At 31.5% G+C, this 22,425-nt stretch overlaps 1 protein-coding gene across 1 annotated transcript; it reads right to left on the bottom strand.

Moving 5' to 3' along the window:
• Window positions 1-16,466: 16,466 nt before the first annotated feature.
• LOC111917042 (uncharacterized) lies at window positions 16,467-21,785 on the bottom strand. The gene is made up of 2 exons (XM_023912700.2): window positions 21,074-21,785; window positions 16,467-17,467 (listed from the first exon to the last, which is right to left on the bottom strand). Exons 1-2 carry the CDS (start codon window positions 21,783-21,785, stop codon window positions 16,467-16,469), a joined length of 1,713 nt encoding a protein of 570 aa, XP_023768468.2.
• Window positions 21,786-22,425: the final 640 nt, after the last annotated feature.

The raw sequence follows: 22,425 nt of genomic DNA, 5'->3' as shown, positions 1-22,425 counted from the left end.
AACCGCACTCAATATCGAAGAAGAAGAGATGTCAAAGCGAAGTTTCTGGATATGAAAATGAAGGTGAAACAATTTCAACGTATTTATAACGAGTTGGATAACGAACATGCAAATACGGATGAAGACATTCTACGGCAGGTGGCTTTGGAACTATACCGTTTTGAATATGATGGTAGCGAGTTTACCCACTTAGATGCATGGAATCTTTTAAAGAATGTCCCTTATTTTTAATATGCATGTTGGTTAAGTTAATTGTTTTTCGTTATTTAAGTTACTTGTTGTTGTATGTGTCTAGTCGTTACTATTTAATAAACGTCTATTTCTTTTAATGTATGTTGTTTCGTCAATAGCCAATATATAGAACGCAATAAAATATAAATGGGGTACATAAATAACTAATACATAATACGACATAAAATATAAACTGGGTACATGGATAACTAATACATAACACAACACTAAAATAAAAACGGGGTACATAAAAAACTAATACATAATACTACATAAAACATAAAGGTGCTACATGAATAACTACTGCATTGAGGGAGGTAACAGGACCACCGTTTCATTTGGTATTTCCCAATGCACATGTGATGGTATAGTATTCACCAACTCAGATCCATATGCAAGTCGATACACATAATTAGTGAACTTGTAATCAACCATTCTCTGAATGGACTCAGATGTACGGGTTCTTAGACATGCTATAGCGTGGCCACATGGTATACCGCTTTTTTGCCATTTACCACAACTACATACCCTTCGTTCAAGTTGTACGTTGCTGGTGGCAAAAGTGTCATCGACATCAAATGTATTTCCATACAAACGTCTTGCATTACAATTATAAGACTTGTTGAGACTTTTTTGAACCTTACTCTCAACGTAAGGGGTCAACTCACCAGACAACCTCCCTGTAAAATTTGATATTTTAATAAAAATAGTAGCACAATAAAAAAAACTAAATATAACAATCTCCCTTACCAGCCAGTTCGGCCCGTTCAGCATACTTTGATTGTATCGACGTGGTGGTTAACTCAATTATCGTTGTTATAGGAAACTCACGTGAGGATATAATTTGCAAAATTTCAGGGACGTCAATCGATTTAACATTGTAACGTATTTTTGGGAAAAATGCTCTTGTCCATTTTGAAATCGGTATATCGTCAAGCCAGTAAATTGGACTCATAAGCAAGGTGCAGAAAGGTGGTTTCCTACATGTACTTTGCAACCTTTCCAAATACAAGTAAAAATCATCAACGCTATATGCATTGCATGACTTCCAAAACAACGATTCGACTTCCGTATTGTTATGTCCGACAGACTCACGTATCTTTCGAGCTATATCTTTAGGACAATATCCATGATAGGAATCCGGGTAGGCACTCTGAACACCAAAGTCTATGTTATCACACAGGTTGCTTATGAAACCAACCTCTATGTCCTCACCTAAACAATCTCTTAACCTCATCATGAACCATCTCCATGATTCTTCACACTGTAAGGTTCCCAAACCAATTGCTAAGAGTAGTGGTTCATGATTTCCATCTAAAGCCACTGCGAAGTACATTGTTGTCAGAAAGCTCCCAAGAAGGGGTAAATAACCCACATATATCAGCGGTATCATGCACCTAAGGAAGGTACGAATCTACATAAAAACGAACACATATTAGTGATAACTAAAAACTAATCGAGATACATTACCATGAAATATTATATAACTCAATAAAAGAAGTATGTTATACCACGCAACCTAAAGCCACAAAACAGAATTGAAAGCGGTTGGTATCGGTTTTCTTAATGGCTGTGAAGGTATTAGGATTTGTTCTTTGAAGGTTATGCAAGAAAATTGGTAGTTGAGAAAAGGTTCTTTTGCTGTAACTACTCATTTTCAATACCGATGATAGTGCTCTACAATCATCACACAAATGCAATATGAAACAAATGCAATTATAAATAGAAAATATTGTATCTCTACTGATCAAAATTCATAGTTTAACCTTTTAAATTCATAGTTCAACCTTTTGAATTCATAGTCAAACCAGTTCATTTCATAGTCAAATTTCACTGACCGACATGACAATACTACATAATGTACTTGTCTGCATTTCATAGTTCAACTTTTTGAATTCATAGTCAAACCAGTTCATTTCATAGTCAAATTTCACTGACCGACATGACAATACTACAGAATGTACTTGTCTGCATTTCATAGTTCAACTTTTTGAATTCATAGTCAAACCAGTTCATTTCATAGTCAAATTTCACTGACCGACATGACAATACTACAGAATGTACTTGTCTGCATTTCATAGTTCAACTTTTTGAATTCATAGTCAAACCAGTTCATTTCATAGTAAAAAAGAATTGTTTGTAATATGATTTCTTCTATAAATGGGTGTCACTCATTATGAAAAATTTAACTGAGAAAGTAACTCCGATTTAAAAGTAAAAGAAGGCTAATGGCATACTGCAATTGCGGAGGAGAACGTATCGTTAGGATTTCGGGTACAGCTAAAAACCCAGGAAGATTGTTTTACGCTTGCCCATATTTGGTATCATGTTGTTAACGTCATTCAAATTTAAACCCTTGTGTTTACATCACAAAAATTTATTTTCTTACTGTGAATATTAAATTTAACAGGGACCAAAATGCGGGTTTATCAGTTGGGTTGATGAAGAGAAGGACCAATCTTCTATGGTAATAGCTAAAGTAGCTAACTCTAATAAGCTCTTTCAATCAGAAAATAAGAAGTTAAAGATAGCGTTGGTTTGTAGTTGGGTGTTGTTCTTGGCAGTTCTTGTTTACAAGTTGTAAGCTTTTCAATATTGTTTTTATGGTTTTGAAGTTGTTAGGTCAATAAATTGTTGTATTTGTAACGTCAAAACAAATGTTGTAGTCGTTCTTATGTTGTATGTATTGATAAGTAATTAGTAGGTCATTAATTTGTTGTAATTGTCGTAACGTTATATTTTTTGCCATCCGTTGAGTAAACTGTAAAAATAAACTAATAATGAAATCCAACATTAATTTATATATACAATTATATAATCTAACTACATAGGACCAAGACTAGACCCCCAAATAATTTTTGCCATCCGTAGACGGAACTCTAAAGCTGTGTTCTTTGGGTCAATAAGAACACGTATTAGTTGACCTGAAACCAATTGCTCCATAAACATACAAACAAAAACACCGCAATCTCCCAAATGACTACTTTGTTGGGGAACATTTTCTTCATAAATGAATTGCATATTCAATGGAATCCTTGGGATGTTCCTCCGGGCCCAATACTTAATCTTGTCCAAATAATTTGCCACCCGACGTTCAAATTTGGAAAAGATTCCTTCAGATTTGAATTTTTCATAAGCCCCTCTACCAAGACTGTCATAAATATGCACTTCCATTGACGCTAATCATAGTTCCCCAAATAGCCAATGATTAGGGGATGAATGAATCGGCAATAAGACCTGTCTAAGGATCAGAAAATAAAATTATGTTTATTTACATCACAATACAAAAAACATAACAAAAAAACGATATTATTTTCAATATAAACTATTAAGTTTACCGTATCAACATTCCATCAAGCAACCATGAAGTTGGGGTACGTAGCAATACCAGCCATAAACACCCTCCAGTCCTGTCCTTCTTCCAAAGCATGAGAAACAAAAAAATTTGGAGGCATTATTGTATGTCGGTCGCTCTCAAACCGTCTCTCCATCAATAGTCGGTACCAAATGGTTATATGATGCACACATGATAGTTTTGTTATTGACTAAAAAACAATTAACTTTTAAAATAATTAATTAACACTTAATTTATCGCTGACTCCAACCATCCGTCGTGTGTATGCCCAAACAATGAGCTCCAAAAATCTCTATCTAACACGAAATTAAACAAACAATGTTGGACATCATATGAATGCAATACATAATTTTCGATGACAACCTCACCGCCTGCTACGTAAGGTTGCAGGCGCAACATGGAGAAGTCATGAGCAACACCAAAAACTGGAGGAGGAACGGGGCTTGTTGATTTGATATCAACCTTCTTTTTTGTTCTTCTTTTTTGCTTCGGTGTCGTGTGCAACTAAAAACAATATTCAAATGTTTAAATCTATATCTTTCAGATAATTCACATAAACATAAAATCATCAGTTTATAAATAAAACGAATATCTCGGTGTAAGGAGGGCACAAATATTGTGATGGTTTTCGACTCCTTGGTTTATCGGGTGTAACTTCTTTGTCATCATCATCATCAAAATAATCTACAATTCCCGTTATTATTAGTTCGTCTTCGTCCGGCACATCATCATCAAATTTGTTCCCCGCATTGTCATTCCTCTCCTCCCACTCCTACATTAAAAATAATACTTTATACTTAATAACGAAATACACATAATTTAATAAGCAATAATATCTAAATAAACAAAATATTTATATTAATGTAACTATAAGAACCTCTTTAACTTCACTATAATCATTTACATCAAACACATCATCATCAAATTTGTTCCCCACATACTCATTCCTCTTCTCCAACACCTACATTAAAAATATAACTTTTTACTTAATAACGAAAGACACTTTATTAAAAAGTAATTATTAAAATCGTAAAGGTAACATCTATAACAACCTTGTCGTCTTGAATATCACCAAAAACATCTTCAGTTGTATTGTTTTTATTCATCACTTCATCTTGCACAACCTATATTTTCAAATATAAAATATGAACACAGGTATTCATATATGTTAATAAAATTTAATAAATAATGTAGCGTGTAACTAACCTGTTCATCATAATTTCTTTGTGACACTGTCGGATCATCAAAAATAATGTCGTTCCAAAATTGTTCGTTATTCACTTCTTCAACAAAAACCTCTGTAGGTTGTCGGTTCATGAACACATGCTGCTCCAGTGCATGTAGCCATTTCAACACCTCGTCTAGGTTGTGTCTCCCACTGCCCCGACCTCTACCATGAGAGCGACCACTGGACGACATACTAGACGAAGATTCGTCTTGTCTCCTAAAATGGTCCCGTACTGGGGATGAAACTGTTTTCCCTTCACCATATACATACTCTTGAAATGACATATAATAAGAAGATGTCATCTCACCATCACCCGGTAACATGTTTTGTCTTGGTGGTAGCCCCTCCTAAAAAATTAAACATATTAAAAATGCATATAAAAGTATAATAATCAAGTTTATTAATAATAAACGAAATATTTTTAAACCTGCATCTTTGACCAAATCTTGTTCACCTCAACCCATTCCAATTTTTTTGTTCCACTCCATCGTTTCATCCGAGGCAAGTCTTTATTTTTTCTCGATGCAAATCCACATGCACGAACAGCCGGAATCATCTCATATATCCATATCTACAATTTTTTACAATTACAGTAATAAAAGTTAAAATTAAAATAAAAACATAACAATACAACAATTTAAATATAAGAAAATTTTTATACCCTTATTGGAGCCGTAAATCCTGAAACGGAGTACTTTAAAGTTTGACCACGCTCAGAAAGTGATAAATAATTATGTATTTTGTTCCATGTATCCTCAAGGTCAACATAAGTAAAATCTCAGAGATAGCTACCCCAAGCGAAGCTAACAAAACAAAAAAAACAAAATTGATTATTATATAAATTATAACTTTAATAAAATAGAACTTTTAACGTAAACAAAATATACCTGTTCCAGAGATCCAAATTCTCAGCAAAAAAAAAAACCAATCTTGTGGCACCCGATCATTAACTTCTTTACCCGAAAAACCTTTACACAAAATGTATATCAAACATACTCTAACTGCATCAACGTCGTCAAGTGCTAGGAATGTTCGATTTAAAATTAAAGTTTCAGGTCGCCGATTTTCACCGAACTATTAGTATGGTCCGAAAATAGTCGTTCACACAATAAACATCTTTTTTTACTGCTTATTAATTTTTCCGACCCTTTTCTCCCAATGTTTTTTGGATACTCCCCAAAATTGAAGTCGGTAATCAAACAAAACTCTTCCGGCCCATAAACCATTTTGTATTGCCTACTCGAAAATATAAACGTTTTATTCCATCTGGAGATAAAACAGGGTTCGGCCGGATCTGATGAAGGAACATTTTATGAAACAATAATGCGTCCCCTTGTAAACGAGGGATATCAATAAAATAACCAAAGACGGTATCTCTGAAAATAGCACGTCTGACATCATCTAAAACTTCAAATACTTCCCATATGTTACCGCCAGAGCCTTTTAAGTTCGCAAAGGCTTTCGTATTCATTAAACTAAAATCATGCTGCAAAAAAAACACAAAAACAAATTAGATAACTAAAAAATATTTTTTTTTAAAATATATGATTACGAACTGCAAATACAATTTCTTAATTACTAATATATATATTTCCGATAAAAAATAATAACATACACATATATAAACAATTTTCCAAGTTATACAACAAATATATTTACGATAGAAAACAATATCATACATAATTATATAAACATTTTATTAAACAAATTTTCAACTTAAACGACAAATATATCAACGACAAATTTTCAACTTAAACAAATTTTCAACTTAAACAACAAATATATAAACAATTTTTATCTTTCTAATTAAAACTAACATTTTATAACCATATAAACAAAAAAATTTAAAAATAAAACGACAACCAAATTAACAATTTTGCAAGTTATACGACAACTTTATACAAATTTTCAACTTACACGACAAACACAAACAATTTCTAACAATATATATACGACAAATTTTCAACTTATACAAATGTTATACTTATACGACAAATATATATACAAACGACTATTTTGCACTTTATATAAACAATTATACGATAAGAATATACAAGATTTCAGGTTATACAACAACTAAAAAAACAACAAAAATAACAAATTGTAAACATTATCTACGCAGTCTCTACTTGTCTCTACTTGCATTTAAACTTCAAGTATACTAAAAAATATTAAAACTATCAAACACAACAAAATTACCCTTTTTTAACACTAAATAATACAACAAATGATAAAATAAAGAGATTGTTGACATTAAAAGAGTTAAAATCTAACCATATTTGCGGGATTGTTGACATAATCCTTCATTTTCTTCAAAAACTAGCCAAAATTCCGAGAGAAACCCAAAGTTAGAGAGAGTTTTTGTGTAGAGAAGGGTGAAAAATGGAGAGAAAAAGACGTTTTTATACTCAAAATCGAGGGCATTTCGCAGATGGGAGCCATTTCGCAGATGGACCTTCTCATCTGCGAAAGTACAAGTACCTAAAGCACAACTGTGCTTTAGGTGCTTGTACTTTCGCAGATGGGACCTTCTCATCTGCGAAATTGCTGGCTATTTTTGTAATTTCGATTTTTTTTTTGGCTATTTTTGTAATGCAATTAGTGTAAATGACTATTTTTGTCATTTTCTCTAAATTAAATGTCCAGAGAAGACCCTAAATTTGGTTTAGGGTTTACGCTTTGTTAAAAAAAATGGCTAACCTTCAAATTTTCAGGGTTTTGTCGGTTATGTTTAAATTTAATTTTATGTCCATTTTTACCCTAGCATTTTCCAAAAAAATGTTTGGTTTTACCCTTTTATTGGTGATAACAGGTTACCATTATATTAACTTCGCAAAAAAACCTTTAAGTTTACAGTTTTTTTTACGTTTTTACCCTTAAATTTATAATTTTTTTTACACTTTTACCCTATGTTTTTTTTTCCATATTATACGTATTCAAGCAGAAAAATCATATTTATATACAAAAATTTGTTTAATTAAATATTGTATTTATATTTTTTTAATGTTATTTCTTTATATATATATATATATATATATATATATATATATATATGTGTGTGTGTGTGTGTGTGTGTATAGGTTTTTTTCTTGGATAAATGGTTTTTCTGCATGAATATGTATATTATGAAAATATATATACTTAGGGTAAAAGTGTAAAAAAATTATAAACTTAAGGGTAAAATCGCAAAAAAAAATAGTAAACTTAAGGGGTTTTTTTGCGAATTTAATATAATTGTAACCTCAAAAACCTGTTATCACCGGTAAAAGGGTAAAACCGAATATTTTTTCGAAAATGTTTAGGTAAAAACGGACATAAATTTCAACTTTGGGAAAAACCGACAAAACCCTGAAAACTTGATGGTTTTTATGACATTAACCCTAAAAAAAACTAGGAAAATCTCTAATAAAGTTCTAAATTTTTGGTTTAGTTTTTGTTTTATTCTTGAATTTATTTATTTATTACGAAAAAATCCAGAAAACCGACAAAAGTTTGCATTTTAACCAGCTGAAACCACTAACAAATTAATTTAATATTATTTCGTAAATTTGTCCAAAATAAAATCAGATTGCGAGTTTTGGTCCTTACAAAAAATTTGAAAGGACTTTAATATACTTACAATTTGTTTTTTCCAATTTTTAAAATTGTTTTAGCACTTAATTATTTAGAAATTAAAAGGTCTCTCTCTCTCTCTCTCTCTCTCTCAAGGAAAGGTTTTTCGATTTTTGGTAAGATCTAGTTATTATTTTTTTAATAAGATCTCTCATTCTATTGTTGTCTAGTGGTGGTTCTACCACACATTAAATCTATTCCACCATCATCGATTCCTCACCTCAGATCACCAAAAAAATCATCAACAACCATTAGCTTTTTAGTTTTGAAGTCAAAGACACTAATTTATCAAATCTGGTTAGATCTGATCAGATTTGATGTGTTTGATGCAATTTTAGGTATATATCTGGTGTATACAAAGCATTTCATGTTGTCCATCGGTGGTTTTACAACCTTAGATCTTCGGAAAAGTCTTAAATTACCATCAACCTTTCAGACCTAAAGTCAAAGACGCACTAATTTCTCAGATCTGGTTATATCTTATGTGTTTGGTGTCATTCAGGCATAGATCTAGTGTATACAAAGCATCTCATGGTGGCTAGCAGTGGTTCCACCACTGAATCATATCTACATCAGATCTAATTTGCATGGTGCACAAAAGGTGTTTGATGAAAGTTTCAACAAAATCAGGTATGTTCTTAATTTTTGAATATTATGATTGAGAGTCCTGAATTGTGTTTATAAACTGTGAATGAGAGTCCATAAATACTCTATTAAATAGTGAATTTGTGTGGTGCATTCTCTAAATGAGACTCATAAAGTATTTTATTAAAGAGTAATTAAAATTCTTGAAACATAAGTTTTATGCTGAGAATATTATTGTGAATATATATTTTTTGCGTACTAAGTTATGAATTTTTTATATTAAGTTGTGATTTTTGTGTATTAAATGTGAATTTACTGTATTAAGCTATAAATTGACTGTCTTAAGCTGTGAATTTGCTATGAATTTTATGTTTGATTCTGAAATATGAGATGAAAGAAGCAATATACACAAATCTAGTCTTCCTCAATTTTGAATAAAATACATAAAATTTGAACTATAAATATTATGTAAGATAAACTTTAAAAAAACACTAGCCTTAAAATATCAATGTATAAATGTAAGTTTTAAGTTAAAAATTTGGTTGTGAATGTATAATTGTTTTGTATTAAATTGTGAATTTATTGTATTAAATGTGAACTGATTGTATTTAAGCTGTGGATTGTTGTATTAAGCTGTAATTGATTATATTAAGTTTTGAATTATTATTATTATTATTATTATTATTATTATTATTATTATTATTATTATGCTTGCTTATAAACAATGGGATTAAATAAACATTATACACATATATGATTTTCTCTTATTTTCTAATAAAGTACATAATATTTGAATATTGTGTAAATTAAACTTTTTTAAAAAAACATTAGCCTCCATATATGAATATATAAATATAAGTGTTCAACTGAGAATATTGATGTGAATGAAAATTTTTTGTTTATTAAACTGTAAATTTATTATATTAAATTGTAAATTTTGTATATAAAATTATGAACCGACTGTATTAAACTGTGAATTTAATGTATTGAGTTGTGAATTTTTTATAAATTTTGTGTTAACATATGAATTTTTTATGTATCAATTTTTGTATTAATTTTCTTGTGAATATATTTATTATTTGTGTTGTATAAATATGTAATAATGTAATGGTTTTTATTGCTTTGCATTAAAATCAAAATGAGTGAATATTAAACTATGAATGTAGTATTTAACTTGTCAAAACATAATTTTATATGCATATCTGATTTAGAAGGAATCATGGTTGCAACGGTGACACAAGTGGTTGTTGGCGTCACAAGGTAGTTGGTGGTGGTGGTAAAGTTTGGTTTTGACTTTTCTGAATTTTTTAATTAGTGTAAAATGCATTGTATTAAGTTGTGAATTTTGTTTATTAAACTACAATGGACTGTATTAAATTGTGTATTATCCACATATTTTGTGTTAAAATAGGAATGAAAATATTAAATTATGAAAATCAAGATTTTGCCATTTTCTCACCAAAAAAGAAAAAAAAAATCAGGATTTTTACATATGTAATAAGTATTCACATGTTTAATAACTATGAATTTGGGGTTCTTAAGGTTTTTAACCTTTTTGGTTCTCATTTGAACCACTCCATATATATATATATATATATATATATATATATATATATATATATATATATATATATATATATATATATATATATATATATATATATATATATATATATATATATATATATATATATATATATATATATATATATATATATATATAGATCGACAATTACAGAAAGAACATTAAACAATGATTTCAAAAACGAATAATGATTTTTACAAAGAAAAATGATTCCATAAAGAACTAAAAAAAACAACTCATTTTTTTAACTTTCTAAATCAATCATTGAATCTAGATCTCCTCGCTTCTTTCTCTTCACGACATTATGACCACCATCATTTATCACCACCCAACACTCATAATCATAATCATTGGTGAGATCCATTTACTTTCGAAACCTTACACATCAAAAACTTGCAGTTGGATGTACTTGTACCATGTGTTTGCTACTGAAGTGGTCTATCTTTCCTCTACAATCCAACCTATGGATAAGGTTTTTCTTCTCTTTAATTTAATCAAATCTACAATAAATAAATAAAATGACAAATGAGAATATATGAAAGATGGAGGCTTTGGTGATGAGATTATGGTTAAGGGAGAGAAGGAAGATAGTGAGAGACCCAAAATAAAAACAAGGGGAGTGAGTGAAGGGAGAAGTGAGAGAGATGAAGTGACGGGAGTTGCTGGTCGGATGAGGTGATTGCGATAAAATGATTGGTGGTAACAACAATGTGGTCACCGGAGGGTGAGAGATGATTAAGCCATAATAATAAAGAGAAAAAACATGTTATGTATTTCAAAAGGAGAGGAAATGGTCGGGATGTGGGTGGGATGAGATATTAATGAAAAAGTCAAAACTAAAAGTAAGTTTGGGAAGCGGAGGGGCAAATTCACAATAAGTTTAGAGAAAATAATTCACATCGAAAGCGAAGTGAGAGAATAAGATTGTGGAGTATGAGATATTAATTAAAAAGTCAAAACTAAAAATAAGTATGATTAAGACGGCTAATTAGTGACCTCCACATTACAACATGAATCAACCCTAAAGTTTTCTTTTACATTTGGTTTTTGGTTTTGGGCATGTCCGGTTTGCATAAAAAATTAAAACAAGTTGCATATAAATAAACAAGTCATTTCGTATTGAAAGTTTAGACCCTAATATTATTTACTTGCTTAATTTTTTTTGTCATGTTAACCAGTTTAATTAAATGGATTCCCAAATGAGTTCACTTGTGTATCATGTCGATCGAGAATTTTCACTCTTACGATTCTGGTTGCAATGTTTGTAACAACATTATGCTCTTTTCGGAAACTTTGCAACCAAAATTTTGTTAAGAATTTGGTGGCAGTATTTTTCTTGCAAAGGTTTAAACCTTGGCCCAAAGTTTTTTTTGGCCCACAGTTTAATTTCAGCAGCCAAATGTTTAAATTTTGTTATAATTTTCAGAATAATAAAACAAAATTATAGAAAAGTTCAAATAAATAAATAAATAAGCTGTTAATTATTTTATAAAAAAAATCAACTATTAATTTATTTAAGCTTTATTTTGTTAAAATTATGACGCTTTCCGATTATTATTTAATACATTGGTAAAATAGGAAGTTCGCACTTACATTATTGGCATTTGGCAGTCTTGAATCATTATATGGGTTATAGCTAAACGTGCATATTTTATGTTCCAATCTGTCTGAGCATCAGGACGTGAGATAAACAAGCTAACATCACATACAAGATACGTACCAATGCCATGCATGTGAACCATCATTTACATATTAGATTATAAGATTATTACTTTATTAGGTTGTGTCTATCGACTCTAGCTAGCTAAAAGATTAGTTTATATTATAAGTAACAATAACCTACTTTTGTATATAATTTGCCTCTAATCTATCTCTATCTAATATCAAGTAACCATAACTTAATAGGTATGCTTTATGTTTCCTTTAGATAATTGTTTTTTAGTGTTTGAACAAGTAGCTTTGTAACCATCATCAAGGGACCTCTTTGAGGTGTGTAAGGTGGGGCGACCGTACATGAGCCATTTTATGGAGAGAGTTCAATTTTACATACAATTATGTGCATGTCTAGTAATCTGTAATATGGTAACCCAAAGACAAAGCTCGTGTTTTGTTTCAATTTCAAGAGTTCATGCTAAAACTAAAAATTGAAACAACTAATAATAATGTAGATTTGTGCAAGAAAGAGCTCACATTTTGTTTCAATTCCAAAATTTCAAATTTGCGTCAACTACAAAGCTCAAACGACGTTTCTTGTCCCTTGGTTTGGTATTTTTGAGTTAAAGTTATTTGACGAGTTATTACCGAGTGAAACTACCAATCCTCCTCCGATGTTTTAAAATATATGAAAATTTTGATTGTTTTCCTAATGCAATATTACATACAGTCTTGTTGGCTATTCCAATAACAGTGGTGTTTGCACAAAAAAGATTCTTAAAACTAGAGTAATTAAAAGTCATACTTACGGCCCATAATGTCACAAAGAAAAACTTAATGGATTGACAATTATTGATAACGATATACTTGGAGAGTATTGATTGTGAATAGTTGATGACCAACTTTGCTTCTAAGATTGTTTGGAGAGTCTTGCGATTCATACAACTATTTAAAAATTATATATATATATATATATATATATATATATATATATATATATATATATATATCCTAATCTAATAAATAAGTACATTTTTGCCACGTGGCATTCTATTAGCCCCTCCCAATCTATTTTTCCCGCTCATAACATCCAACTAAATTTACGAAATTGCCCTTGTTTCCTTTGACTTCCCCTGATCTAATAAATCGTAATCCTCCGTCTATTTGAATTCAATGGACTTGGCAAGAAATCAGGAACGAAATCAATCCCTAATCAAGCTGCGATTTTATTGAGTTTTTCGTTATATCATGGTTAATTTAGGTTAGTGCCAGTTTTTCATCGCCCTCAAACCATAATCGAATCCAGTGCTTCGCTCTCAAACCCAAATGGTCAAACCTTTGAACGTGCGCTATGTAAAATTGGGTTCTAACTTGGTGGCGACAACCTAATATGATGATGCATCCATAGTTACATCTCTCTCCTCCTTGTCCCAATACACTTGCATATGTAATCGCCTCATCCAGAAAAATGTAAGGAACTTGAAAATTAATGTTTTTTTTTTACTTTAATAGTTTTCTCTACCTATCATATTCCATTTTTCATATATTAACCTTGATCATCCAGGAGCCAAGCAGATTTTTAGTGGCGAAATAGGCATACTATCGTTATTCTCTTATCATGTTTCATAAAATGACGTTTATACCCTTGAATACTGTTTTCATTTGAGGATGTAATGTATAATGACTAAATCGCACATATATTGTTCAGTAGACAGATGCAAAACATGTTTTTGTTGTGGACGCATTTGACATTGCTGACTACTCTTAAAATTTCATTACGTTTTTAAGATTTATCATTTTTTTTGTTTTCCAGAAACTTAGTTGTGTTGTCATTGATCTATGACTTTTTTCTATTTCTCAGCTTTTTACTTGATTTGGCAAGTATTAAGAATCGTTTGATTTGTCAGGTTTTCAAAATTGTTTGATTTGATACACAACTTTTACCGATATGTATTCCATCCATGTTTAGGGTAATGATTATTTGGCAAGTGTTACGAATCATTTGCTTTCTCTGGTTCGATTTTATTTTTAGATCTTTCATATAAGTTTATTGCTTAGATGTAGATTATGAAAGGACATTGTGCTTTTAGGAATTATGTTAAATGGTTCCATAAAAAAAGTGCACTTTCTTTATAGGCATTGTAGTCTTTGACCATGAATATTTGTTTAATGCAGGATGTAATAGATGTTGCGGGCACCAATTCCTCTATAACATCCATGGTTTTTTTTCTTTCTTTTTTTGTTAAATCTTTTTATGGATTTGTATAATTGTATGTGAGTGTATTCTGTCTTTTTATCTTTAGAAGCTGGGTAAAACTCAAAGTAAGTTTTGTTTATATTGGTTTTGATTTTTTTTGATGATTTTAGCCCTCGAATTGTTTGATTTGCCTACTACGACTCATTTCATTTTATTTTACTTTAAATCTTCATGAAAATGCTATAAGTACTTAGTGATATACTAATTCGGTTTAAGGCTATTCAGTTGAAGGCTTTATCCTGCTAAAGAATTAGTCTAATAATTATGGCTTGCAAATACTGTCCACTAGGTGTTCGATATAATGCCAATGTGAGTTACAGTTTAACATTTTGACTTTTTATTAAATAGTTTGAATATCATTGATCAAAAAATTCGACTCTTTAGTGAATTCTGTTGTTCTACATTGAATGTTATCATTATTTATCCTTTTATTCTTTTGTTTAATTGTTGGGCTTTGGCTTATTTTAAAGTTTTTTGTATGGAAAAAAGGATTCTGAAAGGGGTCAATATTCTAGGGTAAATAGAATACTCATTCATTTATTATGTTGTCTTTTGTGATCAACCGAGTAGAAACTCAATTTGTTTGATTTGTAACTTTGCTCGAGTTCCTCATCAACTGTGTTTTTTCATTTTTGATCCAACACTTACAAATTGGCTTTTTTATGTAACACTCATTCATTTATTATGTGGACTTTTTAACATCACACTAATACATGGTTCTTTCTTCTTACATACAAAACATAGATCAAATATTCATAACATTCATTAATTTTAAATAATCATCATAAACTTAATAAAATTTTATAAATTATTTACCCGTGGTTTTCACGGGTTATAACCTAGTGTGTGTGTGTGTATATATATATATATATATATATATATATATATATATATATATACACACACACACACTAGGTGTGAGACCCATGTATTATATGAGTTTATTTTAAAAAAATTAAATATAAAATTCTAACAATTTGAAAAGTTTAAATTTATAAGAAAAACAGAATTTTTTTGAATTATTAAAATTAATAAGGTTTTAAAGTATTGAATACATTATATATATATAAACTCTTTCTAATAAATACCTTACATATTAAATGTGGAATTTTAATTTAATAAAATGAAAAATACAATAAAATGACAAGTGGAAAATAGAAAATTTAAAAATTTTAGAAAATGTCATGTGTCCAAATGAAGGAGAAGATGACATGTGGCAAAAAAAATTTCATTTATTAGGGTATATATATATATATATATATATATATATATATATATATATATATATATATATATATATATATATATATACTAGGTGTAATACCCGTGTGTTACACGGGTTTCTTGAAATAAATAATATAAAATTTTGAACATCAACGAATTATTCAAATAATACAACACATATAAGTGAAGAGTTTATTGAATAAGTATGTAACTGAACCCAAAAAAAATCGTTAATGAAATATTCTAAATAATCACAAATTTCCAAATATTTCTTTGAATACAACATTAGATGTCTTATTGGTAGGGTTTCCTTCGTTGTCTAAAATTAATATTTTCAATCCGTCTCTGCTTTTAACTCTAGACAATGCAACATACAATTGTCCATAAGTAAACACTGGTTGTCTAAAAAACAAACCAACATTTGATAGCGATTGTCATTGACTTTTGTTTATTGTCATCGCAAAGCATACAGCAAGTGGAAACTGTCTTCATTGAAATGTGAAAGGAATCCTTTTATCCGACGGGGTCAATGACATTCTTGGAATAAACGTACGTTTTCCTATATTACTTCCAAAAATAATCTCTGCTTCTATAACACGCTTACCCAATGCTATAACTCGCAGCCTTGTTCCATTACACAAACCGTATTTCTGGTCAATCTTCTTCAATAACATAACTGGAACACCGACTTTTAATACCAATTTATGAATTGGCATACCTGAAGGTCTAAGGTCATTTAGAACATCGGATTATTGGCATTTTCAACAATAGAAGGATAGACAAATGTAATTAATGAACCAATAGGATACGATAAATCTGTAATGAGAATATCATCTGGTATATCAACAATTGTCTCGCCATCGTTTAAGCCACCAACCTTTCCTTCACCTATATTCAAAATCCAGTTTGCAAATGTGGTTGTTTCTTCAATATTAGATGTATGAAGACTTAATCTCATGTTTTTTGTTAATCTTAAGACCTTGCAATTTGACCAAATATAGGAGGAACTTATTGAAGCATTGACGATGTCTTGTCTACTTCCATTAGGAACAACAGGTAGAATTTGTCTGAAATCACCTCCAAAAACAATTGCTTTTCCTCCAAATAGCAATTTTGAGTTGCTACGAAGATGACAACCCAATATATCCTTCAAAGATCTATCCAAAGCTTCAAAGGCATGCTTATGAATCATGGGTGCATCGTCCCATATAATCAATGATGTTTTTTTTAACAATTCAGCAACATCACTTTCCGGCGTTATAGAACAAAACGAATCCCCGGTAAGATTTAAAGGGATTATAAATCGAGAGTGCGCTGTCCTACCTCCTGTTAATAAAAAGGAAGCAATACCACTTGAAGCAACATTTAACACGATTTCACCCTCCGATCTTAAAGCAGCGGATAATGTTTTCCAGAGAAATGTTTTCCCTGTACCTCCGTAACCGTAAACAAAAAAGACACCTCCTTTCTTTTTTTTAACATTTGTGATAATATCGTCGAAAACACCTCTTTGTTCATCTGTTAATGAACCAAGTAGCTGATAAAACTCTTGTAATAGAGTCATCCTGTCAAAATCTAGCTCCTCAGTAATCAATCGATTATTTGAAGAAGATATAGACTCATGATCAGGGTAAGGCATCCCATCAAAATCTTTGAGGCTTGAATTGTTTTGGAGTAAAAAAATTTCAATATCATAAAGTGTTAAGTTCTTAACGTGATCCTCATCAAGCGATAAACCTGTAGAAATTTGCAAGTTAATTTTTCTAGATATATAACTATATAAAATTAAAACTTAACGATAATAATAAGGTTAATAAGTTTTAGTTAAATATATAAAAATATATAATAAATTTTATTCAATAAATATAATATATTATGTAAGAATTATTAAGTAAAACATTAATTTAAATAATGAAAAATAACATATTACCTGGTGCCTTTAATGTTAGTTGTTGATTGTAGAGAATTCCATCTGATAAGTATTGCCAAGTTTTTTCCTAGACAAAGTACGATCTCGACAAACTATTAGACTTCAACATAGTTGCAAATAAATAACGCAAATAATATCCAGAACCTGAATGACTTGCTTCCTCAATTGCATCAATATATTCCCTATCATCTTCCAAAAGTCAAAGAGCATAACTGTCACACCCCAAAACCAATAACGGCGGAATACGTTTCGGGGTGGAGGACGTCATGTATAGTATCATCACAATTGCATAATAGTAAAAACAAGAAACATACAACCATTGCATTACATAGTGAGTTTAATTACAAGTGTGTTTTGTAATGTTTAGCAAACACCAAAAATAATACAAAAATAAGAGATGGATCTTGTATGCTCCACCTTCTCCAAAATGCTGCACCTGTACCTGTCTATCTTTGACCTGGGGATACAAGTTATTTTGAAAACGAATATCAGCATAACGCTGGTGAGTTCATAAGAGTTTAGTGTGAGTTTTTGTATAAAAGCATTAGAACCGATAGTATGAAAAGCTGCAACTTTACAATCATAAGTAGTAGAAAATCCTAGAAAATCCTAGATTTTCCAAAAATACGTTGTAAGCGAAAACCTTTAAGAAACATGTCATTTTCATCTTTGAAAACCATTTATTGTAAAAGTATAATAGTGAATTTCCAATAAGTAATGCAATACGGTAGATTATGCCTGAAGTCAATAATAGTGGTGCAAACTTTCTTTAGTGTTAAATACTTGTTTACTTCGAGATATTAACTTCGTCTTTAGTTTAGTGTTTTAGTGTGGTTATAGTGTATTCCTTGTATGATACCAATAGCGTGTATAATAGCGGACCCCATGACCTTCCCGGTCATGCACAGTGTAGTGAAGTAGCGGCATCCTTGGGCCTGCGCGGCTCGGACTGAAGTTAACAGTCGAGATGTAATAGCGTCTGCCCCGTATAGATCTATACATATAGCGTCGTCTTCCTGTCAGAAGACTCTGGGCGTAGTGCGTAGCGAATAGAGTATCTCGCAGTGGGTTAGTGTGTTATCTCTTGATTAGTGCTTTCTCTAGTATGATAGTGCAGTAGTCTTTTGTATAACTCGTAGTGCGTTCTCTTGTTAGTGCATAGTATCGTAATAGAGTGTATTATAGTGTGTAGAGTAGTAGCTATAGCGAGTAATAGTGGCCTTAACTATACCTATTATAGTTAACATAGTGTGTATGATTCTTGTCAGTTTAGTGGTTTAAACATCGAATGAAATGAAAATACTCGTATCCAACACTAATATATATGATATATAACTAAGAAAACAACGACAGTCGGACGGATAAACAACTACCCTAAGCCCACAATCAAACAAGAACAGGAAATAAGGCGAGCTATCGGTCCTAAGTCCTTCAAGTCTTACTTATATAAATATATTGGTGTGGCTACATTTTATAAGGAATTTGTTTATTAAAAATCTTGTCAAAAGGGAACATTTAGAAAATTGTTTATTTATCCAAAATAGTTTTGAAAACGAAAATCCTTTTTATAAAACATAGTGGTAAATCACATGTGATTTGCACTACAGATAGTAAATCACATGTGATTAATTTCCGTAACATGAATAATTGACTTGTATAAATTTCCATAAACATGTATAATTGACTTGTATCCCCCCCCCCTAAAACATATAAAACATTTGAAAGGTTCATTAAAGGGGTATGAACTCACCTGAAATCGCGTAAATCGGGTGAATCGGGTAAATCGGGTGAAAGTGTCGGTTGAGCGTTTTGTATCAAATAAAGACTTGTGCACCTTTTAAGACCCTAATGTCATATGAAATATGTATTTTACAAGAAATTAATCCTTTTATGATTTTCATTAAAGTATTTAGGCATTCTAGCATTGATTCGGGGTCTTAGGGCTTAGAAGGGGTTCCCGGGAGTAGTACAAGGCCAATAGGGGTTTACGGGGGAGTCCAAGAGTTTACTCCCTTGTATTTTACGGCCCAAAGGCCACTCCTTGGGAGTTTACGGCCGTAAGCCCCTAGGCTTGGCCGTAAACTCTTGTTTTCCCCCAAAAGTGAAAGTTAAGGCCTCAAATCAACTCCGTATATTTCTAGTAAATGCCTAGGAACAATTTGGAGGGTTAAAACCTTCATTTGGTGTCATTTGGGGGAGTTTATGGTCCTAGCTTGTGCTTGGACCGTAAACTCCATTTTTTTCCCTCAAAATGGATTGTTAAATGGTCCTAAGCACTCCCTTAAATCATAACTAAATTCCAGAAGGCCTTAGGTGAGTTTTTGGGACATTTTGGCATGGAAATTGGGTGTTTATGGCCCAAGCATAGTCTTGGCCATAAAATCCCCTTTTATGCTCTAAAATGTGTTGCTTAATGGCCTTAAGCATTTCCTAAGATCATATCTAAATTCTAACGTGCCTTGGATGAGTTTTTGGGGTAATCTAACATGGAAATTGGGTGTTTACGGCCTAAGAACAAGCTTGGGTCGTAAACCCTCTTTTAGGCTTTAAAAACTTGTGTTTTCATGTCCAAACTCATCTAGGCTAATTCCTTAATTAATATCCCAGCTTAAAGGAAGGGAAAATGGGACTTTTGGCCAAGTTTTGGGTGTTTACTGCCTAAGAGGCTTCCTTGGCCGTAAACTATATGTTTTCCTCTAAATCATAAGATTTTTGTGTCCTAAATACAATGAAGTACGTTTAGAACAAGTTAGGGAAGAAACCCTTACGTTTGGAAGCCGAAAATCGCGGTTTTGGAGTCGGGTTCGGGTCTAGAGAGAGAAAGTAGTGAGAGAGAGAGAGAGTGAATGAGTGGTGAAAAGGGTTCAAAGTGGTGTTCATTTACTTTAAATATGCCTCGGGTATTGCACCCGGTACACGGCAACCCGATGCTAAAGTTTAACGGGGTTAAAACTTTTTACCCGGGTGAAGTGGTTGAGAGGTAATATAACTCTATTTAGTTAAACAGGGTTAACACTTACCAGTTATATATACTTATACTAAAATGATAATGCCAAGAAAATATAAATAACTAGATATGTATTTATTGACGACTTCAAATATTTCGAAAATTAATACATAACGACGAATTCCGTTAGTGAGAACGGGATTATGTAACGGCAATAAATTTGGGTTGTCACAATAACACGCCTCTCTAAAAGTAGCACACACATGTCCATTAACCGTACGAATGTCTGCAAAACATTTCGGACCTTTGACTTTATTTAAAAGGATTCTCAAAAAATATGCTTCGCCAACATTAGGAGAGACGGTGTGAATTCGACCGATAGAAAATCCTTTTTCTCTTGGCTTCCAACAACGATCCTTCAATTTCCAAACAAACTTGGTAGGAAATTCAACATAAGAAAGCTTACGTGCTTCCTTATTATGTTCATTACACTCCATCCAAGTTAAGAACATCGAAGAAGAAACAGACTGTTTATTGAGGACATCTTCAATATCATCGTCAGCACCGTATACAACATTTTGTTGTCCAGGAAGATGAAAAGGAAGCCTCGCAACAGAAGGAGTCCTGAAATGAACATCAAATTTGAATATATGCCATGAAGCTTCACATGCAGACATATAATTGTAGTAGTTTTTTATTTCGTCAACTACATCGTCATTATCATCTGCGTTGTTGTTTGGTACAACCGCAACAGTAGCCCTATCAGGACCCTTGTTAATATATTTGAACAAATATTTGATGGAAGCACCCTGATTGCACCACTCAACATTAATGTGAGCTTGGTATCTTTTCAAAAGCAGTTTGTGATATGGAGCCACATTTCTGTTGTCTAACTTAACACCAGACTTTTCAACAAAAGATCCATCATTACGTCTCCTATATATTGGATAACCATTTTCATCAACCGAAGTATGCTCTGTGAATGTCTTTGGGAAGTTTTTTGAACACTTGTTATCAATCATGCATGGGCATTTAGGATTATCACTACCACAAGGACCATGCATCATGAACTCGCTGACAAGTGCATCCAATTCTGGATCGTCGTCTTTGTTTGGAATTTCAGCAGAAATAACACGATCAATATATCCAACGGTTGGAAGCTTGTAATCAGAGTGCATGAATAGACATATATGAGCATGAGGTAGGCCGCGCTTTTGAAACTCCACCGTATAAACAGCTAACAATTTATTTACATAGAGACGTATTATAAGATTTTGAAAAAAAAACATATTAACAAAATATATAAAAACACTTTAAGAATGCATTATTAACATAAATTACCTGCTTCGACCGAACCCAATAATGAATTTTTCATTAAGTCTTTAATCAATGAATCTAGCTTCATTTTGAACAACCTAGATAGGATATCCGGTCTGTCTTCGGGTTTGAGGTTTGTGTCAGCAATAAACCTTTGAATCTCGGGCCACTTTGGATTGCATGTTACAGTTATGAAATAATCTGGGTAGCCAAACCACTTACAAAGTGACATGGCATCTAAATAGTTTTGCATCATTTAGCGTGCACCACCAGTAAAAGAAGAAGGCAATATCACACGCTGTCCAATATTCGAAATATCTGTATTTCCATTGTTTTTCACGTTGCGTAAAGTTTCATAGGACTCGCATCGAAGAACTTTTTGTTGGTTTCATATGTAATACAACCTCTCGCTTTCAATCATCGTATAAGCATCTACCATAAATTGTTGAAAAAGCCTTCTTGAATTCAGAATTAATGAGAAAATGTTAAACCTGTCTTGAA

The sequence above is a fragment of the Lactuca sativa genome, chromosome 4, assembly GCF_002870075.4.
Source record: "Lactuca sativa cultivar Salinas chromosome 4, Lsat_Salinas_v11, whole genome shotgun sequence".
Classification (NCBI taxonomy): Eukaryota; Viridiplantae; Streptophyta; class Magnoliopsida; order Asterales; family Asteraceae; genus Lactuca; species Lactuca sativa.
The sequence above is the reverse complement of the archived record's forward strand: the minus strand, read 5'-3'. Positions and strand labels throughout refer to the sequence as shown.